The following is a 25,416-nucleotide window of genomic DNA, read 5'->3' as shown; positions in this document are numbered from 1 at the left end:
TAGCAGCCTTCAGATGAAGATATAGAGCACTCGGCTCTTCCTGCACCGTGTCAGCCTGGATGCTGCCATGTTCCCACCTTGATGATACTGGACTGAACCTGTGAACCTGAGAAGCCAGCCCCAATTAAATGTCGTCCTTTATAAGGCTTGCCTTGGTCGTGGTGTCTGCTCACAGCAGTAAAATCGTAACTGAGACACTGTGATACACACCATGACACACTACAGCTCCCATGACAAGATTTTTTTATGCTTTGTGTTTTTTGTTTTGTTTTGTTTTGTTTTTTTAGTTTGTGGGTTTTTATTTTGAGGGGAGGAGAGGTTACAAGAGAGGAGGGCAGATACAAGGGGACAGGGAGATGAGTAGGATTATGGTACATGATGTGAACTTACAGATAATCAATAAAAGTTTTTAAAAATGCAAAAATATTTCCACCCTTGACTCATTTTAAAAATCAAAAAGAATGATATCAACATGAATTAAGAGTAGGATCCTAAGTAAAAGGAAAATGCTTTCAGTCTTTCAAGACTTTTAGGGGTATGGAAATTTCATTTGGGAGGGTACCTGGCATGCATGCAGTTCTGGGCTCAGGCCTTAGCATTGCAAACATATAAACAGGTAAGTGAACAAATAATTCCAGCCTAAATACAAGTGTGGGTGGGCAGTTTATATTTTCCTCACCTAAAGGCAGCAAGTAGGTAGAATGTACACCACCTGGCAGAAAGCAAAAAACAAACAAACAAATACAAAAAATACTAATGGCTAGGAAGGGGCATTTAGCTCAATTGACTCCAGCTTATGACAAAAATAATGAGGTTTCCTGATATACCCTGGGTTTATCCACAAAATCACCAGCCAGGAATTTAAAAAAGAAGTTTGGTTCAATTGTTTCTAAATTATTAAGAGCCATTTATTCTGACCCAGTAAGGGGATTTGTATCAGCTTGCATATATTTCTTAAAATAAGTATTCTAATTTTAACTTGATAGAATCTCTAAGGAGTCATCGTCCAGATCACAAGACATAGTTTGAGCCGAAGCCAGCAACAACACTGCTTATGCTAGCTGTTGAAATAATCTCTGTGACCTGATGTTACCACAAGATCAGATGGGCATCATATGGCTAGTTCAGTGGTTAGTGACACGGATGAGGCTGAAGACCTAGTGAGAATAGAAAGGAGCTAATCCAGAGCAATACACCCGGCAAGCAATTTAATCAGTCAACTTTTTATATGCAGTGCTCTATGAGATACTAAGAAGGAAACAGCAGTATTTGCATGGTACTCTTCTGGAAATGTGCCAAAGGCAGCGGGCATCGTCTTGCCCACCCCAAATTGGTGCATGCTCTCTGTCTCATCACCACTCGGTTAAATGCTTGTTCAGATTCACAAATGTTGAGACTGCTTCCCAACAGTTCTTCCCCAAGAGTGACGAATACCTCTCTCTTTTCACCAAAATGTGCATCTCTCACCCATCCACAGTCTGTCAGGAGCCTGGGGTGATGGCTCATGCTTGAACAAATGCTCAGTACTTGGGAGTGAGGAGCTGAGGTAAGAGGATTGTTGTAAGTTTGAGGATAGCATGAGTTACACAGTGAGTTCAAAGCCAGCCCAACCTAGCACAAATGTTTTTAAAAAGTCACAAACTCAAATGCCTATGAGATACGGTTAATCCTGCAGAAGGAGTTGAGTACCAAGTCAAGTAGGGATGTGAAACACAGAAGGATTCCTGTCCCATCCCCAGATACAGATGTTTCATAGCTACAAACAACATGCCACACTGTTTTCCATGCCTAGCAAGTGAACCCTCTCAACAGCATTTAGAAGGCAGAGCATCCGCACTCTACAGCATTGATTGGGCCCTGTCAGGTACATTGCTTGTCAGGCCAGCATTTCTCCACAAAGTCTCAGAATGTCAAGAGGTAGACTCTCCTGGTGTAGAATGTCATCCTCTGCCTCTACCAGCTGACTGCCCACTCCCCAAACTGGAGTTTACACCCACGTGCCAATATCCATACCTGTACTACACACCATTTCCCCCATGTTTCTGAGGATGAACTATCCTGCCTCTTCTCTGAGCACAACCTCTCCATGTGTAGACTAGATGTCTTCCTTTTTGTCCTATCAAAGACATCACTCTCACTCTCCTCTCAGTTCTCTGCTTTATTTATTAATGGCATCCCTCCACATCCATTCCTATTGCTAGAAACATGGAACATCTGCTTTCTTTTCCCACTCAGCTGCCATGCCCTTCCTGTTCCTTTTAGAAGCAGGAAGGGCTGTGTGCATTTCCGGCCTCCACTGTCTTAGGCCTGCTTTAGTCAGAGTTTCTCTTCCACCACCTTACTGCACACGTACTTGCTTACTCACCAGGGACTTTACATTCTGTACCATTCCAAGTTGTCCTTTCATCTACAATAGCACTCCACACAGATGAAGTGTTCCTTTCTCCTGGAAATATTTTCATTGTATGCCTTTCCACAATACCACCACTTCGCTGGGTCTCCTTGTACCTTTCTGTTCTGGGTTTATTACCCCTTCTCTCCAGGCTCAGTCTTCAGGATTCTTCTACCAATAACCAGTCCATTGGTTACGTCATCTTGTTTAGTGGCTATAAACATTTATTTGCTGGCAGCTTTAGTAGTTTGTCTCATTCAGACCTGACTTGTTTAAAATTGATTCTCTGGCAAGTCCGTAGATATATATATGGCCTTATTCCATAGATGTATATGCTCTCACCCATTACTGTCTCTATTTCTCTCCCTCCCCTATGTATTCCCCTCTTCCTTACTAATTGCTACATACATGGCTTTTGTTATGTTTGTGGGAGACCCACTGAGTTAGACTGAGGACACCTTAGTGCTCATGGATATCGAGCTATCCTATCCAGTGGATCCTGATCACCTCAGAATGGAGTACGCACCTGAAAACAATGGCTCCCTCTTATGGAATCTATCAGTAGCTGATAGTTTAGCCTTTTCCCTAACCCGGGCTGACACTTGACGGCCTGTCTCATGCAGTCTCAATGTGAGAAGGCACAGCTGTTGTGAGTCCATGAGTGCAGTGGCTCTACTGCCTCTGGACAGTGGCACTGCAGAAGCCTCCTTTCTCCCTGTGTCCCAGCACTTGGATCCTTCAGCCCTTCTCTTGCAATGCATGGTGAGTAGTAAAGGAGTAGTATAAATGCCTGATTTAGGGTTGGAACAATCCTTTTATATCAGTTTATCTATTTCACAGTCTCACTAGGATGTTAATACACACTTCCCAAGTTTTATACACCTGACATTTATTTCCAAAGTCCTTCTTACCTCGTGAAATGCAACACCCACACTCTGCAAACCTCCTGGTCATATTTGACATATTACACCCGATACTTGATTTTTCAAAGCAAGTTGGAAGACTAGGTTTTATGTGAAATTAACTTTTATACTGTGGTGCTGGGAGTCAACCCCTAGTTTTTAAACAATGACAAATGAATGTAATAAAATTATGCATAGCACAAATGGAAGAAACTCATGTGACAAATGCAGCCTAAGGGTTTAAGATCTGTGAGAAGGGGGTTGAGGATTTAGCTCAGTGGTAGAGCGCTTGCCTAGCAAGCGCAATGCCCTGTTGGTCCTCAGCTCCGAAAAAAAAAAAAAAAAAAAGATCTGCGAGAAGGGCTAGTCCTTTACTTAATTTTGTTTTTTCCTTCCATGAGCCCCTCTCCAAATGAGATCCTAACCTCCAACAAGGTTCTGCCCATGGGATCTCACTCCTTTCACCCCCTTTTGCCCATCCTGTAACACCCCTCTCCAAGCTGATTTGCCTCCTAAGACGGAATTAGACTATTTCATGGCTCAAATAGAAATTAATTCCCATGAGGCCATCTTGGCTGAAACTGCATGCAATAGTACATGTTTTAAGTGTATGTGGGTGCACATCAAGTGTGCATGCATACATATACATGTCACACTGCCTACACTGTCTCATCCTTTTCCCAGTGTAAGAAAATAGAGGGAATTGTCTATGAAGCTGTCTTGAAAAGAAAAACAAAAACATTTTCTGGCAGAGGGAAGGGAAAATGAATTCTTGAATCTGGTTTCAGGATTCTTAAACAGACAGCAGTGGGAGGAGATAAGGTCTGGCTTTGAGCGGTCGTATCAAAGAAATAAAGAGCTGGGCCCACTGAGGGCAAGCTACCATAGGGTAGCAGAAATGTGTCAGCCTGCAGGTTGCATGATCAGTGACCAATGGGACTCATCTAGATTTCCTCAATGTGCCACACACTCTATAGAAATGGCAACAGAGCAAGGATCTTGCCTAAGTTAGCATCATTCGCTGCACTAGGAAGAAGAAATCACCTTGGTCATTATGATCATTTAGATCTCAAACTTTGGGAACTTCATTTAGAGCACATGAAATGGCAGGGCTCTTTGGAGATAGGTACCAAAGCTCTAGCAAAGAAGTCCTTCTTTTGCAGCACTAACACTGCTCTCCCTGCTTCCTCTGTGTGAACAAGCACAAGCAGTGCTCAAGCAAACCAAGCTGTCTGGAGAAATGGGATGTGTCTGCTGTTGGCACATAGGCTGGAAAGCAGATTAAACTAAGCCACAGGGAAACAGAAGCTTCATGAGCACCAAGTTCATCATGTTCGGGAACTGAAGCTAAATAGACAACATCAGATGTGTGCCACCCCACTACGCTCATTCCAAAATACCTGCTCAGAAGAACTCAGCACCCTCATCATGCCATTCAAATTATTCGCTTTCACAGTTCTTGCTTGTTACACTCATTTAGTCAGTTGGATTATAGCAACTGCTTTACTATAGACAAATTCAGCTCTAGGGGGGTCAAGCTATCATGGTCTGTAGGACACTATTCAAGCTGGCAGGCCTAGTTATGAGTCAATAGGATTAAAATAAACCAGGTCCACAAGTGCATACAAGACAGATTGGATTTTATAATCCTGAGGACTGAGGAATGAAAAACAATATTTATGTTCTTGATGATGTCAACCCTATTCTATTTGCTTTACTCAGAATAGTGTAAGAGCTTGCCTGTCTTATTATTGAAGGGCAAAAGAATTGACTCCATGTCAGAGATGTGCCAAGAAAACACTAAGGAAAAAAAAAAAAAAAAAAAAAAAAACGAAAGATACTTAAAATCCTTATCTGGGGATGGTCACAGAGTCTGCCCCCAAAAAGTGCTGAAAAGGATACATCCCTGCCACAAAAATCTAGGTATGTTCATTACTGTGGTGCAGGATATACAGAGAGGACTTTGGATAATAAAACACGAGGGCTTACACGGGAATGTGCATGCCACATGGGTATGGGAGAGAGTAGATAAACTCCCAAAAGGGCCTTATTTTTATGTCTATGTTCTAGCATCACCCTGACAGCTTGGCCACTGCTCATGAAGACTGAATCATCTCAGTTGAACACAAATGATTCAGAAGCTAAAGAACAGGTCTCAGGTCTTCACTGTTTGGTAAACTGCAATGGGGTGACACAGAGTTTCTAAATGAACTAAGTAAAGGACTTTCACTTAGTGCCCAGTGAAGGCCAGATTCCTAATTGCTTTCATGGTCAGAGTTCTCAGTTCCTACAATAACCCCACAAAGATGCAGAAGCAGAACAGCTCAGGCTTTAAATCCAGCATCAGTAACTGGTAAGCAGTGACTTTAGGATGTGAGCTGAGTGTAGTCAGTTGCAAGTCCCCCCTTAAGCACACAGCATGCTGCTGCCTGCTCTAAGTTCCCACGAAAGCCATGGATGGGACTGGCAATGTCCTCTTTGTGAATGAGGAGGAAGAGGAGAAAGAGGAGGAAGAGGGGGAAGAGGAGGAAGAGGGGGAAGAGGGGCAGGGGAAAAAGGAGGAGGAAGAGAAGGAAGAAGAGGAGAAAAAAGAGGAAGAAGAGGAGAAGGAAGAAGAGGAGAAAGAAGAGGAGGGAGAGGGGGAAGAGGAAGAGGGGAGGAGGAAGAGAAGAGGAAGAGAAGAGGAAGAGAAGGAAGAAGAGAAAGGAGGAAGAGGAGAAAGAGAAGGAAGAAGAGAAAGGAGGAAGAGGAGAAAGAGAAGGAAGAAGAGAAAGAAGAGGGAAGACCAAAGCTCAGCAGCCGGTGTGGTATAACCCAGAAACAGAGGAATCTGTTCCAGAAGACAGCAAAATGTCTCCGGGCTACTTTACGTATAGAGCAGTGGATGACATCAAGCTTCTCGAAACTGCAGCCAGGTTTTTACAAGAGCAAGCTTTCCTCAAAAGCACCCAACTATTATTTTCCTCCAAAAGATGATAGCGTGAAAGCCCACTCCTCTCCCCTCACCATAAGCAACAGCAGTTAAACTGTTTGTACTTACGCTTTAAATGCCGGGAGGTAGGAGTATATTGAGAGGCTGCTCAGGTTATACACAAATGGCAGGTGTTTCGTGATATCTGTCGTTGCCCAGCCACTAAAATATGTATTCAGTAGGCCCTGGTCCCCACCTGAAAGGAGACACACAAACAGAATTATGGTTTATAAACCTCTAAGGCAATTCAGGAATTTCAGAGAAATATATGGGGAGCTTAAAATATATACTAATTCTGTTTTACATAATAAATTTCAAAACCTATCCTTTAGGACATTCTTGGAGTGAATGGTTATTTTTTCTGATTTATTTTCAACAATGACTTAAGAACAGCTACTATGTCACACATTTAATGAGGTACTATGGAACCAATGTGAATAAGACTCATGACTACTGTCTTCACAGGGTCTGGAGTGTGATAGCAGATGCAGATTCTAACACGTTAAAGTCAATGAAGATGATCACGGTTGGGTGAGGGTACAGAAGCAAAAAGGACGAGTGTTAGAGATTCATGGGTATGGCTCAGAGGAGGTTTCCCAGGCAAAGCTGTGCTTCAGCTAAGACCTGAGGTCTACTGGGGAGCGCTTGACAAATTCAGGAGAGAGGAGTGCAGAAGGGGATCTGGACAGAGCAGAGAGCATACACTCCACATGCCTTAGCCAGCACAGTGACAAACCATCAGTTGCGTGCTGCTGACCTGGTCCCTGGCCATGTACTGGCCTGTCATGTCTATGGGTAAGGTTATGCATGAAGCAATAAAGTACCCTTAGGGGCCTGGACTCCATGTCTTTCTTGGAAAGTGAAGACATACGATTCATTTTACAGGAAAATAAACTGGGCATGGTGGCTTTTGCCTGTAATCTCAGTTCTTGGCCTGTAATTCCTCAATTGGGGAAGCTAAGGTAGAAGGATTGCTATGAGTTTAAGGTCTGCCTGCCTGGGCCACATAGTGAATTCCAGGTTAGTCTAGGCTAGAGTGAGATCCTGTCTCAAAAACAAACAAACAAACAAAAAAACCAAAGCAGGGAAGACAAACAAAACATCAATCTAAAAAGCTAAGCACCCAACCTAAGTCCTAAATAAACATTTAAGAAAAACAATCTCCAAACACAATCTTCATTTGAGTCCAGGAGTTTTCTATTTCAACCTCTGAGAGTTCAGAAAACACACAGAGTCAGAATCTTGAGTAGCCATATGGAGTGTGTGATGTGGGGGGGGTGTGTGTGTGTGTGTGTGTGTGTGTGTGTGTGTGTGTGTGTGTGTGTGTGTCAGTCACAGGAGACACATGGGGCCTGTGTGTGTGTGGTGTGGAGAGACACATAGGGTGAATGTGTATGTGCGATATGGTGATGGACCAAATAAGTATACTTTAAGTGTGAGGCTAGCATCCATGTATTTCAATCCTGTCTTAGGTCTGCTTTGTGTCAAGATCCAGTATTCTTTTTCGAAGAGCCCAATCAATAGTCTATCTGTGCTATTTGGTTTCCTTTGGACTAGAAGATTTTTAAAACTATGGATATTTGAGTAGCCTTAAGAAAAAATAGTAAGATTGGATCTTTGCATTTAATATCCAAATGTGCCTGGTCCCTATTTTATATATCCTATTCTTTCTAAGTATCATCCATCCAGTTGATAGATGAATGGCGTTTGTTGAGTGAACATCTATGGACAAAGTCTTCTGATTGAAAAGCCTCTGATAGATCCCATTCCTCAATGAGCAATTGAAATGAAAATCAGACATGGAACAGAATATGCTTCAGTGTTTCAAAGATGCAATAAAGTGAATGGCTATGATCCCCAAATGTACACGTTGAAATCCTAATCTCCAAGAGGAGATTAGATCCAAGACTGAATTTCTGTCATAACAGAGTGGTCTAGGAGGATCTTCACCCCCTCCAAGATCTCAGGTTACAGCAAAAAGTTGGTGTGGGAGGGCAGAATGTGGTTTCCTATGGACAATCTGCCTTCATCTTGACCTTGGCATTCCTAGTCTCTAGAACTAATAAGTAAATCCCTGCCATGCATACGCCCCTAGTCAATAGTATCCCTAAACTCTACAATGAAAGATCAATACAAAAGATGGTCCTATCTGTATAGACCAACAGATATTCTGAGGCATAAGATAATAAAACCCAAACTACTACACCATTCTGAGATTTTGGGCTTCCCAAAGATCATCAATATGGGTGATACAGACACGAATGGCCAAGGACAGGGGTCTATAGTCTGACTAATTGTCTTTTCTACATACTTATCAAAACAAAGACTGAGGAAACAATCATAACAGCTTTATTTATTAAAGGGCAGAACTAGAAATAACCCAGATGACATTCAACAGGTACATAAATATAACCATAATTAGAAAGTCACTCAGAACAAAGGAGAAAACTGCTGATGCATGGGACTTGGATTCATCTCAAGAGAAATACTGCTGAGTAAAAACCAGAATGATTCCATTTATATAAACTCCTTAGAGTAATAAAAGCATAGAGGACATATTTGTGGCTGCCAAGAACAGGAGAGAGGAGAGGAAGCTGTGGCTCTAAAGTGTATCATGAGGGGTCTGTTCTGTTCTTGACTATGGTAGTGGTCACAACAAAGAATACATGTAATAAAATGGAACAGATCACATCCATACAGACATACAAATCAGTGCATAGGTAAAACTGATGAAATCCGAATAATCCTGGTGGACTGAACCAATTTAAAATTCCTTATTTTGTACTATACTATAGTTATATAGGATGTTGTCCCTGAGGGAGATGGATGAGGGTATAGAGAATCTCTATTGTTTCTTATAGCACCATGTGAATCTACAATTCACTCAATATAAAAAACAACACAGAATGAAATATAAAAGTTATAAAGGGTTAATGTAATTAAAATACAAAATACAGTAAGAAACTGTTGTTCATTTTGATTCTAAATTACACAAGGACAGAAATTTTGGCTCTATTTTCTTATCACTGTCATCCCCCTAGATAACAGAATGTCATAAATATATAAAACTATTTCCTGAATGAATGCAAAAACCTTCAAGATATTCAAGAACATCCATAGCAGAGAAGCTGAAATAGCGTCATGCCAGTGGAGGGGTAGCAAATGAACGTATTAATCATTCATAGTTACTATTATGCCATTAAAACCAACATAAAGACCACCTGTGCACTGTTATTATAAAGACCTAGCTGCAGACATGCAATATAAACATTAAATATATAAGAATAAAAATGAAAGTAACATGATATTAGGGGATTGGTGCTATAGATGTTTCTCTTTCATTTTCCCTTATTTTATTTTTTGTAATTCAAAGATATCAATACAAAGCGGCAGGATTGAGAATTGTCTAAGACCTTTCTAAGCATTCTTTATATGTTCTTATTATCAACAGAAAAGTATACAGGTAGATGATAAATCACTATTAATACAACTCTACACATCCAGTTCAAGAGCATGGATATTGCCAACTGTGTTCTGTGTTCTGTGAGGGCACATCCATCCAATCTCATTGCCCCTTCCCTGTGGGTAATTATTAAGTTATATAGTCATAAATAAAACTCCAAATTGTCTTACTACATATGTATCCCCAGACAATACAAGCAGTAGTTTTTATTTTGAACTTTAGAAAACCGCTTACTTGTCCAGACCAGTGGTTTTGTTTATTGGCAGACCTAGGGATGGAACCCAGAACCTTGTGCTTGCCATAAAAACGTTCTACCACTGAGCTACCTCCTCAGCCCTTCTACTGTCTTTTTATGGAACATTATAAGACCCTTAAAAACAATGCTTAAAATAAATATTGACCATGTATAAAAGCACCCAAAAAATTGAGGCCTGACAAGAACTTCTCATGTCCAAGTCCGATCAATGTGAGCTTGGGAAAGAGACTCATTGCTGCTGGCCTTGTGCAGCCATAAGCTAGTGGTCACAAAAGGCTGCTTCTGCTTACTGTCCAGCACACCCCCGCCCCCACCAATATCCCCAGCTCATTAGCTGAGTGAGGGGCCCTAGGCACCAGGAAACAGTAAGGATAGTGGCAATAAGGTTGCTTTGGTGAACCAGAGGTATCTGTACGTCACGCTGGCAGACCTGAAATGCTCAGTAAGTACTATGACTACTGACTCCATCATATCACTGCAACACCTCACTGTTTATCCCCAGTGAGTTATAAAGGGGAGTAAGTACCATCTACTGTTTTAACAGCGTCCCATGTAGGCCAGGCTGTTCTCGAACTTTCTTTGGAGTCGAGGTAACCTTGGATTTCTGTTCTCCCTATCTCCTCCTTGGAAGTGCTGTGGTTTCAGGTGTGTGACACCACGCTTGCCTTTAGACAATGCTTTTACTTAAGCAGTCTGGAGATCCTGTCATCTTTTTTCAAATACATAGTTTAACATTTCAGTAAGGTAGATGCATAAACTTTACAAAGATCTATATGCAGGGTCAGTAAGGCTTTTTTTTCCTTTGAAGTATCATTTAGATCTGAAAAATATTTTTTTTTTAGAAATATTAAATCAGTGTTCAAAGTAGAGTGTGCAGGCAGGCACACCTGTATCACAAAACACACAAAGTTGCAAAGAAGATTGCTGAATTTCTGCTATCAAAAACGAAAACAAACCAGATTTTGTCCAGTGCTTTTTAGTCAGGCTTAGAGGCATTCTGATTTAATCTTGCACATTAAAGAACTTTAAATCTCAGTCATCTCAGACCTGATGACAGACATGATTAGCAGTGATCATCATTAGCTGTGATCTGATAAGCTGGAATATGGCAGCATAGAGGAGGCAGAGAGCAAGAAAATGAAATGAGAGACATGTGGCTCCAGTTTTGCAACAAAAACAAATACCCAGTTCTGTATCACCCTTCCACTAGGCAGCTCAAAGCTGGTACTTTATAGCCCCCTAACACTTTTGAGTAGGGTCATGAGCCTGGTAACCATGGACACATCACAAGAAGACATTGGTTCTATTGGTTCTACAGACAGAGAATGTTGCCTCAGAAATTTGTACATGTGCCCAATACTGTCTAGTTTCTGGGACTGCCCAGTTTTCGGTAGATTGCTTGGTCATTGTCTAAGAGGAAGGTATGAATCAATTCTAGATTAAGCAACAGTGCCACTATCTCTTCCATAAGAATATTCTTACCATTGTGTTCCTCACTTATGACTGAGGTTGAAATAGCGTAGTTCCTACCCAAGAGCGTGATAGAAATGCAGAATGTTGACTCTCAGCCCAGTCCTTCAGATCAGAATCCATTTTCATTTCCCATGTGAACACACACACACACACACACACACACACACACACACACACACACACACACACGAAAGATGAGGAGCATTGGTCCATAGTCTTTCAGACAAAGACTCCTTTTAAAATTTACTATATCAATGTGTGCACACAATTAAAAATTTCTCTACAGAACATAAAGTTTTATGTTTGGTATATGTATAATGCATATGATAAATGAGAAGGCCCAACTCTCAAATGGTTCCTAATGCAGAAGGAGGGCAAAGGGGCAATATTAAGTAAATAATTTCCAACTATTATCAGTCAGGCACTGAAATAACATAAAACTTAATCCCCAAAGCTGGCTTTTATGTTATATCTGGAATATGCCATCACTGCTGCACACAGAAGCAGGCCAAAGATTACTAAATGACAGGTAATACTGCTCTGGGGACAGTGGAGATGGGACTTTTACCTCTAAAGTAATGAGGCTTACTAGGCATCAGTGGATTAACCCTACATGGCTTAGGGAAATCTAGGCACTTGGCACTAGCATTCCTGCATTTCACTGGCTTTAATCCATTCAAACCAAGAACAACTGACTTAACACTCCATGCTATATAGCTCTTTTCACTTAAAAAAATTCTCAATTTATATTGCATACATGCCACAAAACATTGAGTTTAGCAAGAATGACACATTCCCAGTCTAAGGCAGGGATCTTGGTCAGGGTCTCCTTAGAAAGCTGATCCCGACAGAACCATGGTTGCATAACTGCCTGTCAAAACCCACAAGCTCTCAAATATTGTAAACTTTAGAGAGGTAGAAATCCAAACCTGTGCTATTTAGGCCTAGTTTTGTTCCTTCAATTTGGTATCCTGCTTAAATGAGAGGTGAAGGTAAGTTTTGAAATATCAAGTCTTGGACTCAAGGACTTAATAGGAACACAGGTGAGGGCAGTCAGTGACACCCAAGAACAGCAGGAGAGCACTGACAGCTGCTGACTGAGAATGACACATTTCCCAGTCTAAGGCAAAATGAAATCTCTTCAGACTCTGCAAAGCAGAAGGGAAGAAACACAGCTGCAAAAGACCTGATTCTTTTTCACTTTATCTATAAAATTATTAAGGCACTAGCTGCTCTTTCTACTCAGCGAAGTGAATTTTAAGAAATTGATCCATAAAATGAAAAAGGTAATACGGATTGTTTTTCATGTATAATCATTCTCGGAATTTATTCCAGAGAATGTTTCAGTGTGGACTAATTGGGAAGAAACAACAAAGCGACCGACCACTGCGATAGCAACAGTCTTTGGTCCTCCTCTGGTATGCCAAGGCAGAACTGAGAAAGATTCTGGTCACACCTGGCTCTGCCATCAGCTCAGAACCAATAGGAAAGTTGCTATCCTGAACTTTTAGCAATGAGTACTCAATGAGCACGTGACATGTACTTGCATGACTGTGTCTCTCACGTCCGTGGAGAAATGAGAATGTAGAACAGTTCGGTTTAGAATCTACAGGCACATAACCCATTAGTTCCTTCCTCCTCCTGTTTCTCACAGGGTCTTCATTTCTCTTGTTGCAAAGCTAACGGCAGACAGATGGCTAAGAAAATGGATCAAGAGTATAAAGAAGAAAAAGGTCTTCAGAAAAATCATGCACATACTCATTTACTTTGAGATGCCTCAGTCCTCCCTTTTCTTGGGTAAGTTCAGTACAAAGCCAGATTAACTACCAAGATTAGAGAAGGTACACCAAATCTGTAAAACATTATAAAATTCTAAGGATATCAAGGAGAATAAAGAAACTGGACGGATACCAACTTTATTACAAATCCTGGATTCAGCTTAAAGTAAAATAAAATCTAATATTCTGCCGCAAATATTCTAGTAAACAAATTAAAAATGTAGGGTATTTTTATTACAATAATTAAAGCAACTATTAAGATTAAATAAACAATAGGGCACTCCAGACTGGGCAATATTAATTCTTGTAATGAGTTTTAAGACTGACGGATAGATACATAAGCAGCCTTAACTTAGGACACTTTATAGATACAGGGGAAAGAAAGTTCATTCCAGTGCTTGTGCAGACTTGTGCAGGCCAGTGTGTCAGCTTCATTTCACCCCGAGGAATGCCTGTAGTTCATGATCTTTCTTTCGTTAATATCCCTGAACTTCATCTTCCTCTGAAATGTCTGCTCATCATCCTACAAAATCTAATGGACTTTCACAATAGCTATTGTTCAACTTTTCAGGAAACTTCAACAACGAAGCAGTTTCAAAATAATTTAAAAATACACAAAACTTTATAGGAACTCGGACTTAACACTTGCCCCTAAGGAAAAATAGATGCTAGTCACAAATGAAGTATGTTGTCTCTAGTTGTAAATCCTGATTAGTTCAGACACTTGGGGGAAGAAAGGGAAGTCAAGCCTGGTTTGCCATATTAGGATGCTTCTCCTGGCCTGAGGCAATTGCTGAGGGATGTGACTGAAGGCTGATGATTAGAAGAATAGCAGGCACATTCCTTCTCATTAGAAGGGCTTTAAAAGCAGCTGCAAAAGCTCAGCCATCAGCAGCCCATGTGGCTTGTCAGAGACACCAGGCTCCAATCTTTTGAATGTGACCAAGAGATTAAGCAGGACTTTGAAGATACTCAGACAGATACAATGATCTGCTAACAAGCTTTCTGTGGCAGCAACCTGACACTGCTGATACGCGCGGCCCTGATAAATATATGTGAAAGGAGAAGGGGTACCCTGTGAGTGTTAGAAGATGTGCACAAGAGAAAGGAGTATCTGAAAATGTTTGCCTCCGTGCCTATGGCTTAACACCTTAGCAACAACAAATATTTTTAACAAATATTTTATTTGTGCAGCTCTAGCTGGTCTGAAACTTGTTATGTAGACAAGGCTGGCTTTGAACTCACAGAGCTGTGCCCCTTCCTCCTGTTAATGTGTGTGCCATCATGCCAAGCAACGACGTTAAAAATATGTTTATATACTGGGATAGAGAGATGGTTCAGTAGACAAGAGTACTTGGTGCTCTTGCAGAGTACCTAGGTGACTTACAACAATCAGTAACGCCAGGTCCGGGGGCTCTGAAGGCCTCTCTGATCTAGCTGGGCATAAGGAACACATGTATGCAGACAAGATATTCATTCACATAAAAATAAATAGATCCTTGAAACTTTATATATGTATTTTTAATTTTTAGAAACTATAAAGTCTATTAAAATTTTGAGACAAATCGTAAACTGCCACCAGAAAGTTGTTTATTGCTGGTATTAGGTTTAAGCCCCAGTAATTGCTGTCACACAGGTGCTGCTCCAAGTGAGTGACTATAGTGCAGAGAAGGGCAGGCTCCTGAGGTATAGAGACAACTATCCTTGCTATATGAAACTCAGCAACACACACCTCAAGTGGAAAAAGCTTTTTAGCTAAGAGTATCTGGTTTATTCTTCTATTGAATTGAAACATCTTGAACAGCCAACTGCTTGGCTTTTTTTTTTTTTTTTTTTTCGTTTTTCTTTTCTTTTTAACCTGTAACACCAGAGAAAACTCATTCCTTTGCCAGGAGCAAATGAAAAGAAGGCCAGTGTCTGGAAAGCTGCAGTTAAATGACGAACCATATTGCAGCATAGGAGAAGCTCAGTGGTTCAAGTTCTGACTGAAAGAGCGGAAGAAACACTTTCCAGAGGAACACTGCACACACTCAAGCTGCTTAACAGTGGGCCCTCCATGACTAGGGCCTCCATAATGCACAGTGTTGAAAATGCAGACGCTTTCCAGAGGAACACTGTACATACTCAAGCTGCTTAACAGTGGGCCCTCCACGACTAGGGCCTCCATAATGCACAGTGCCTCTTGGCTGCTAGCTGTTTACTCATTTTCTCTTCTTTGGTTGTACCCTGAATAATTTAATATGGCACGTGACTATTGGGATCCGAACTCCTAGCCACTAGACTAGAAGCTAGAATTCCTTTAGCTGATGAAAATCATGTGGCTTTTAAGCAGCTGGCAGGCCGTCATATATATTTTAGAATTTGACTCGTATTCTAAACTTCAGAGTGGTTTAACCTTCCGGGAAGATTAAACTTCCTTCAATTACAGGAAATGGAAAGAGCTCAACCTAAGGCAAAGGTTGAGACACAGTGGCGTTCTGCTAAAATCACTGCCTTCTACTTTTGCTAAGGCAACTAACTAGTGTAAGGATCAGCAACGTTCCACATGTTTAAACATGGATAGTAGCATATTTCCATTCTGTTTATGAGAACAAAATAGTATCAGTTAAAAGCGTGCCAGTAAAGTGGCACCCTCTTATCTGTTGGTCCCAGTGAACAGTTAATTTTCTTAAAGTTGCTTAAGCAAGACAGTGTAAGTGTATGTGTGTGTGCTTGTGTGTTGTAGTCATTAATATGTATATGCCACATGCATGTGGAGGTTCAAGATTGACGTTTAGTATGATCCTCGACTGTATGCCACCTAACCTTCCTTTTGTCTCGCTGATCCTGAGGCTCTTCAGTTAAGCTAGGCTGGCCCGCCAATGTTTCAGAGATCCTCCTGGGTCTGATCCCCTGTTGCTTGGATTACACAAGGAGTCCAGCACTCTTAGTTCCCATGAGTTTCTTACATGTTCCTGAGGAACTGAACTCAGGTTATTACAATTGCAGGGCAGGTGCTTTACCCACTGAGAACTCTCCCCAGCCTGATTGTACTTCCTTATAGGTACAGCATGGAAAGCACAGGCATAGAACAGATCATTTTGTCCTCAGCACTGCTGACATGGTAGGTTGCGTAGTTCACTGTGAGTAGCTTTCCTCTGTACTACAAACCATTCAGCAGCAGCAGCAGCAGCTTCTACCCTTCAGGTGCCAGTAAGCAGTGGCTTCCCTCAGCTAAGACAAATGTGTCCAAGCAGAATTTGGAAGGCTGGGGCAGGATGATTATGAGTTGAAGGCCAGCCTGGGCTTCATAAGTAGTTTAGATACATGAGAACAATCTGTCTCAAGAAAACACATTCTCTGGAAGTAGCCACACATTTCTTGGTTTTGGATGGGGGCGAGGGCAGGGGTTACAACACAGACTCATCCCTAGCTGAAAACTACTAGCTCAGGATGTTAAAAAGCCAAATATTAAAACAAGAGTGAAACTTAGCCATCCTTATTCTTTGCAATGAGATTATAAAGAGCTGTAAATCCCAACTCTTCAGGCAAATAACTATACAGAATTTGGGAAATAACCTCATATGTATAGCTTGAAATGTTATGAAGTTTCAAGCTTGACTTCAGCAATGAAACAAATGTTCCACTTAACCTTTGAGACATTTAAGGTGTTTAAACTTCTCTAACTAGTTAACCGAAATGAATCTCTGTGTGTCTCCCTCCAAACCCTTAGCATTGGGATCTCAGGCCAATCCTTTACATGGGTGATGTAGATGCAAACACAGGGCTCTGGGCTTGCATCTCAAATGCTTTTATCTACTGAGCCACATCCCTGGACCTAAGAATGAATCTTTGATAATCAGCCCTGAATCTTAATGAGAAAGCCTGGCTCAGCTTATTCTGAAAGACCCATTTACTTCAAATCAAAGGTAGGTTCTTAAGAAGAAAAAAGCTGCTGAAGCAGGCATCTGCTAATGTGCCCAGGCCTCTGGCCATCCCCGTTTCCGGCTTGTGACTCTGGCACAGTGTCAAAGGTCTGATACTGAGTCACCACTGAACAGGTTTTATGGAGTGCGTCCATTCTGTCTGCACTAAGTAGACTACCTTTTCTAAAGAACCACTACCAGGAGTTTGAAAAGGGACTGCTTTTGCACGGTCACTGTTGGCTTTGTCTTGTGAGGTTTCTGACATTGTTTAAAACACTGGCCTGAAACAGAAATACACCTACTAATTCAGCTGGCCATATTCCCCACTGATGAGCTGCCTAACACATTCAAGGCTCTAGGTTCAAGATCCAACACCAGGAATAAAAAGAAAAGAGAGAAAAATGAAAGACACGGGGGCCTGTTGGGAGCACAAAGGTCCTTGTGCTCACAGAGAGCATGAGGAGACCACACTCAGGGTTGTCTCTTCAGAGGAAGCGGTGTAGAACCTGCTTCCTGCCCGAAGGGTGGAAATGAAGGTTAATGGTCTAGATGACCTCTGTGCTATCTGTATGACCGAGACCACATCAGAGCCTTCCCTAGGCCCTTTTAAGGTAACACTTGTAGCCTATCTATAGAACTTATCTTCATGGAAGAAGTGACAGCATGTTGAAAGGAGCCTCAATGTAATTATCCCTTATTGTGCACTTTGGATTGTGTTACACCAGGAAACTTTTTTTCCAAATTGTACTCTACTTAAGCATGCCTAAAATAAACTATCCAGTGTCAGGCTTTATAAGTTAGGACCAACGCCGGCTACTCGGTTGTATTAAACCATATTTTATTCTTGTCTTGCTTGGATTATACTGCATGCCCTAGGGTTTGCAGACACCCACACGGGCCTATGTTATGTACAGCTCTAGACATACTCACAGGCACAAGTAAAAGCTCCCAACTTAGTCAACGCTCTACTCGTCAGCTGTGAGGATACCATTTTACTTAACACATAGCTTTATAGAAAGTGAGACTTTGGAAGTAGAGACTGTTCACATAAACTTGTTTTCTGAGTTATCAGGCTGTTTTCTTAAGTTCCCATTCACAAAACACTGCATCCTTGGTAGCAATGGGTGCCAAACACATTTGAGGTTTACTCAGGTTTAAAAACAGAAGTTATGTTTAATTCAGTGCTAGGGATTGTATCCAGGGTATCACGTATTCAAAACAAGCAAGCCGCCACTATTCTTGAGCTTAGCCCTAAGACAGAAGTGTGTCATTCTGTAGTCTTTTCTCAGCTTTTAAAAACTCACTGTAATTTAGATAAGAAAAAGTCACTTAAGCATCTGCCTGGATCTGGAGAAGTACTTACCAGGCATGACTGAAGTTTGGTTTGATCCCACCAGTAAACAATAAACCCAGTTGTGATGAATACCACTTGGGGAGGTAGAGACAGGGGATCAGGGTCATCCTTAGCTACACAGTGAGTTTGAGGCCAGTCTGGACCATGTGAGACCCTGTCATAAACAAACAGGCACAAAAAGTGTCTATGTTAGTTTAGGTAACTTTGATGCATCCATAGGTAGGGGTGTGTGTGTGACAGAGAAGAGAGTGACATGTGTAGAGAGACTGACTAGCCGCTTATCAAATGCAGGAGAGCAGGTACATACCATCAAAACTACCTTGCTCAGAAGCAAGATGCAACAGCTGGTTATACGTTTCAATTGAGGGTTGGTAGACAAAGACTCCAGAATTGAAACAGTCAGGCCACCCTGGGTCTGGTGCTGCTGACAATTCTTCTCTTTCAAAAAGATCATCAATATTTGAGAGAACCTGATTTTCAAGGAGAAAGACAAAGAAAGGCATTACAAGAATGCTTTTGCCATGGCACCCCCTTCCTAGGGTGTCCTTCCTGTTACCCAACACAAACGATGGGGACAGCTATGTGGCAGCCTAGAATTACTCTCCTTCATCACTTGGCACTCCTTCTGATAGTGGCTTTATCTGTCATGTCTTGACAGCATTTCTCAAATGAGTAACAGGTCTCCACTACTATGCACATCTTTTCAGCCCTTAAAGCCACACTCACCAGAGTATCTGCATCCATGAACACACATTTGGAATACTGAGTGAGTGACCAGCAGTGGAGTTTAGTCAACGTGATGCCCAACTCAGGCCTCTTCATTAAGGTTAGATGAGCAGAATCACCACTGTCCAAGACATCTACCATGATGACTTCATCAAAGACAGTCTCTAAAACTTTTCTGTAAAAATAAGTTCCAGAAAGCATCACATATACTCTTTTTCATAGCACATGATACACTTACTTTAAGACTATTCCCTTACTTCACAACCTACCAATCACAAGACAGTTGGTGCTTTGGCATAGAATACCCGCTTAAACCTGCCTTTATGAATTTCAGAAAAAACTGTGTTCATGTGCACATGTAGTTAATTCCATAAGAAATGATAACTTTACAGTGCCACCTAACAAGACATTATCATAGAAGAACTTTTCTCTCTTCTGAGAGTATATCCGGTAAGCTCAATGTAACATATAAGAGTTTTCAATGTTCAAAATGAACTAAAATTCAAAATTTAGTTAATTTTGTGTTCTCATTCATTTGAGTTCACACACAGGACGACATGTGCATGCAGAAGTCATTAGTCACTCTCAAGAACTATCTGCCTTTTTTTTTTTTTAATGGGAAAATACATTTGAAACATGTAAGTAACGTGTTAAGAATGTATCTCTGTCCTAGCCCATGTGTTTGACAATGAGATTCTTTTGGAATTGGCTTGACTGACTTTTGCATGTTTTAAATAAGTGATGCTGGATAATATCTGTATATGAGATGAAGCCTATAAATAATCACTTCTGCTAGAGCAATAAATTGAGAATTTCTTGAAGTTTTATGTCTCTACTGGTTAAGTTTTTGCCAATTTGACACATGGTAGAGTCATTTGGGAAGAGACAGCCTCATTCGAGAAAATGTCTCCATCAGATTGGCCTATAAGCAAGTCTCTGGGGGCATTTTCATGATTGGTGGTTGATGTAAGAGGTCTAGACCTATGTAGGTGGTGCCATTCCTGGGCACTTTACTCAGGGTGGTCCTGAGTAAGCAAGCCATGGAAATCAAGAGAGTGAACAGTGTTCCTCTATGGCCTCTGCTTCAGTTCCTGCCTCCAGATCCCTGCCTGGAGCTCCTACCCGGATGATGACAGATTGTCAGTTGTAAGCCAAAAATAAAACTATTCCTCCCAACGTTGCTTTTGGTCATGGTGTTCATTAAAGCAAATGAAAGCAAATTAGATAACTGCCCTAAAGTTAATCATTGGACTGAGTACAAGGACCCCAATGGTGGAGTTAGAGAAAGGACTGAAAGAACTGAAGGGGTTTGCAACCCATAGGAAGAACAACAATATCAACCAACCAGACTCTCCCTCCAGAGCTCCCAGGGGACTAAAAACCAACCAATAAGTACACACAGAGGGACTCATGGCTCCAACCTCATATGTAGAAGAGGATGGCCTTGTTAGACATCAATGTTAGGAGAAGACCTTATTCCTGTCAAGGCTTGATTACCAGTGTGGTAAGGGGGGAGTGGGAGGTTTGGTGGAGAAGCACCCTTATAGAAGTAGGGGAAAGGGGGATGGGAGAGGGTTTCTAAGGGGAAACCAGGAAAGGGGATAATATTTAAAACGTAAATACATAAAATATCCAATAAAAGAAAAGAAATTAAAAGGATTAACTATGAGATCATCATTGTTTTAGAGCCCAGTATAACTGCTTTTAAGTGTTTAACACTTGCCATGATGAGAAGCTCATTTTGGTTTGAGATTTTATCTAAGAGAGAGAGAGAAAGAGGGGGGGGGAGGAAGGGAGGGAGAGTGTGTATGAGTATGAATGAGTGTACACTCATTCATTCCAGTGCACACACATGAGATCACATGCGTGCAGAAGTCATTGGTCATTCTCAGGAATGATGGAATGATACGCCTTGGTATTTTTTTGTTTTTATTTTCTGAGAAATGTTTTCTCATTGGGACCTGGAACTTACTGACTAGGTTAGGATGGCCGACTAGGACTAGTGAACTCTAGGGATCGAACTCTGTCTCTCTGGTGATGACATCACAGACATACACCACCATGATGCCCAGATTTTTATATAGGTACCGAACTCAGGTTTCCATGTCTTTAGTGATGTCCTCACTAATGACACAGACACTATACCTAGCTAGAGGAAAAATGAATGATACAAACATTTACCTACTGAGAAACATGGAACAGAAGAAAAACTGGCATTGCACTTCATCTCTTGAGTTAGATAAGCTAGATAACAAATACATTTTAGTTGAGTAACCTTTGTCTTTTTTTAAATAAGAAATGGCACCAGTGACTATATTGAGTATTGGGATCTGAGACCAGATCTGGGTGTTACACAATCCTCACTAATGGATATATCAGGAGAAAAGGTTTGAGGCACTTTTCTCAAAGAGCCATGTAGGATCAATTTCATTAATGTGGAAGATACATAAATATATGTATATGTACATATGTATAATGCCTTATTTTTTAAAGGCCCTCAGCCTATGTTTACATTTAAAACATGTAAGGTATTCTCAATTTCTAAGAAGGCTAGGAGATTGTAAAAATAAGACAACACAAAGCTTCTGGAGCACCAAAATGTTTTTAAATTGAGTACCAAAATTGAATTCCAAAAACTCAAAATGAACTATTCCAATCAACCAGTAGCTTGTACTTCTCAGCATGTGTCCCCTAACAAATTCTGTAATGGTTTCAGAAAGACTAATAATGACTTTATTCTCTCATACATAAAGGTCACTAGGTGACAAATGTCATCCAGGAATGAAAATAGTTCAATAGCACCTGAAGGTTACCTTGTTTACAGGACACAACACAATCCTAGCTTCATTTGGGGAAAGGACTAGAAAGGGAGTGAGGACAGACAGACGTTGGCAGGATCTCCCTCAGAAGACTCAGTGAGTGGGCAGTTCTTTTCCCATCCTGAGATGGACTCAGGAAGATGGAGCACAGAATAGAACCTCCCTGGAGGAATCCTGGGAATCTCCCCAAAGCTAGGAAGAAATGTCAAATTCTGTAATCTTTACCTTAGCATTGATTATCTGTCTTAGTGCTCAGTTCCCTAGGAAGGTGTGGGCTCAGTGCTACTGGTACAAGGGAGAAGAGTGTTAGTGTCCTGAGGACAAGGAGATGGACAGGCAGGTAATCTTTACCTCATGGAGTCTGAAACCTGTGGGCTGGCGAGTACAACCGTCCTCCTAGTAGTCCTATGCTGTTTCAAAGATGAGCCCAGGACCAGCGCCCCTTTGGCATAGGCATCGTTTGTGGTGAGCGTCACAAAAGCCTGATCTTAATACAAAGAAAAAGAAGCATATCTCAGCTGGAAAAGAACTTTCCCCAGGTGTCCTCTCATACCACAGTTCAGCAAAATCATCTCCTCAGAGATCAACTCTCTGTTCATGGAGCAGCAGCCCCTTTGGTGGGAGAACTCACACAGTCATCTACCTAGGAACAGGCTAAAACCGCAGTTTAGCAGGAATGCCAGCTAACCTTCAAGACAGTCCCAACAACCACAAAACTCAAGTCCCAGTTAAGGTCTGTACACATCCTTAGAGCAAACTGTAGCCAGCACAGGAGTGAGACTTAGGAAACTGTTGATAATGAGAATGTCACGAAGCACACTTCCATTCTCTTAAGAGGCCTCGTGAGTAGTATTTTCATCCAGGCAATATTCTTCTTACCCACCACCCCAGAAAGTAACTAAGCTTCTACCTAGATTGTGGCCTTACCTCTTAGTGACCAATCACCACTGGTGAGCTTAGAAACCAACTCTAAGTAATCTCTCTCGCTGTCTCTTCATCTCTATCCCCTTTCTTCCGTCTTTTCCTTATCTTCATCCACATTCTTCCCTGGGCTTCCAATCCACACGCTTCTGAACCTTCTGCATGTTAGACAAGTGGTCTACCGATAAACTACATCCCCAGCTTTTACTGTTTTGAGCTAGGGCTTGGCTGCATAGACTAAGCTGACCAGACAACAACCCTGTCTCCAATTCCCAAGTACTACGATTAAAGGTGTAAACCATGGCCAGCTGCCTTCACTTCTCTGGGAAAACAAGCCATATACCAACTTCCCTATTCTCCCATTCTCCCCTCCTCTCCTAACAACATGGACATACACGCCAATCTTCCCAAAGCCCCAGCTAGAAAGGAAGTCAAACATGTATTCTTTCTCCCACTGAAGGGTCCTCACTATACATATCTGCCTTTAAGATGTTTTTCAGGTTTCTTGCAAGCTCACTCTGGGACCATCTCTAAAGGGGACTTTAACATTAGCAGCTGGTGGGTATCCACAGTGTGTAGGGATACTAAGGCTCTATAGCAGTCACCTGGGGGGGGGGGGACAGCTGCCCATAAAAAGAGTTAGGAGACTTTGTCACTGTCACTCTCGGGTTTCCTCATTTTTCCTTGCCCATTTTCCGCTGTGGATGCTAGAAGTAGTGGGAATTCCTCTGAGCAGGGAGAGTGTTGTGGGTTGTCCTGTTTATCCAGTGCATTCCTTAGAAGCCAACCTGAAAGCCATTTTCACTAATAGGGCTATCTTTCACAACAAGCCACATACTACCAAGATGTAAAAAGTCGTGAATGCCCTACCTCCAGTCAATTATACTCTGTAATGACACCTGCTACATCCATCAACCTCGGCTGATACTTGTCCGCGTTATTCTTAGAACATTCGGAGACAGTAACATTTCAAAAGCATTTTGCCCCCCGAAGTACTTAAAATGAGCACAATGAATTATGTGTTAACCCCAAAGTGACCTCAGGAGGAGGTGGAGAAACGTGCAATATGAATAGGATTGAAAAATTACACGAAGCAACACTATGCTTTCTGAGGTTAAATTAACAAATGGAGAGGCCAGATGTTATAAACTCGGGCTAAAACACCTACAAATGAACGGTAAGACCAATTGACATCTGGTGCTTTAACCTTCAGATGGCGAGTTAATTGCTGTCACAACCCAGGCTACAGCTTCAAGCTTTCAGAAGGGCCAGTTACTTCTGGTGCCCAGTCCTGGGGTTCATTTGCTTAGGGCCTGACACTGTGCAACAAGTGGCACCGAGGCCCGCCCGGGGCGCTAGCCGGTTCCCGTCTAGCAGCACCCGCCGCTGAGGCCTAAAAATAGGCTCAGTGTAGAGGCCAGTGTAGAGGCCAGAGCAGGGCCGCGCAAGCCGGTGTTTCCGCAGGGCGCCCGCTGTTCCCTGTGGCAAGAGCCCCACTGGGCTCCGTGCGACCCCGGCACGCCCCGTGCCCGCCCCACCCCGCCTGGCCTTCCCCGGATGCCGGAGACGGAAGCCGCCTCTGCAGCGGGACTCGGTCAGCAGCCGGAGAATACAGCAGTTCGCGAGCTGCCCGGAGCTTCCCGGGCGTAGGGGCGGCCCCGCCGCAGGACCCGGTTACGCGGGCGTACCTGTCATAGTGTGGCCGGTGGGTCGGAGGAGCCGGGCGCCTGTAGGTGACCGCGGCCAGCAGGGAGGGCGGGAGTCCGCAGCCCGCCGCTCTTATAGCGGCCGTCACGTGGCCGCGCAGGCTCAAGCCCAGGCCGCATCCTCCCCGGTGCGCACTGCGGGCGGGGCGGCTCTGGGGACCCGCGGGCTGCTGTGCCCAGGGGACACCTGTTGGGGACTGCTCCGCGGGGGTTCGTTCTAGAGCCTGGGAAAGGAAGCGGGCAGAGCCAAACAGCCTGTGGCAGGAAAACGAAGGGTAATGAACTTTCAACTAACAGAGACTCCTGGAAAGTCACTCCGGTTAGGTTACAGTATTCATTTAACCTGTTCAAATAGAAGAGAATGTTTACTGGAAACTGTCACAATGGTGTTGTGGCATTAACCTAAAATTAAATAGGTATTTGCCAAATATTTAGAATCTTATCATTGGTTTTATCAGGTAGTTAAGACCCTCTTACCAAGTCAAGGGAATAGGGATTACATATGGCCATATACCTGTAGGTAGGAGAAACCAGGGCTCAGAAAAGTTACTCTGCTATATAATAAGCCATAAGAGGGGAGGTAGGATTTGGACCCTAGCAGTTTCAGATCAACATCCTGTCATAGAACGCCCCAGTGCCTTTGGCATACTGGTTCTGGATAAAGGGTAGTAAGTTCCGGTAATTCTGCTTTGGTAATTCAGTTATTTCGGTTCATCTATTTCACAAATCTTGAAGGTCAATTTGTCATTT

At 42.2% G+C, this 25,416-nt stretch overlaps 1 protein-coding gene across 1 annotated transcript in view; it reads right to left on the bottom strand.

Moving 5' to 3' along the window:
• Gyg1 (glycogenin 1) overlaps positions 1-24,778 on the bottom strand; it is a 35,223-nt gene extending 10,445 nt beyond the window's left edge. Inside the window, 5 exon segments of the mRNA XM_032898604.1 lie at positions 6,335-6,461; positions 18,802-18,964; positions 19,221-19,395; positions 22,391-22,526; positions 24,649-24,778. Of these exon segments, the coding sequence (XP_032754495.1) occupies positions 6,335-6,461; positions 18,802-18,964; positions 19,221-19,395; positions 22,391-22,526; positions 24,649-24,655 (608 nt within the window). The 5' untranslated portion in view covers positions 24,656-24,778.
• Between the last annotated feature and the right edge of the window lie 638 nt (positions 24,779-25,416).

The sequence above is a fragment of the Rattus rattus genome, chromosome 3 (genome assembly GCF_011064425.1).
Source record: "Rattus rattus isolate New Zealand chromosome 3, Rrattus_CSIRO_v1, whole genome shotgun sequence".
In the NCBI taxonomy this organism is placed as follows: Eukaryota; Metazoa; Chordata; class Mammalia; order Rodentia; family Muridae; genus Rattus; species Rattus rattus.
The sequence above is the reverse complement of the archived record's forward strand: the minus strand, read 5'-3'. Positions and strand labels throughout refer to the sequence as shown.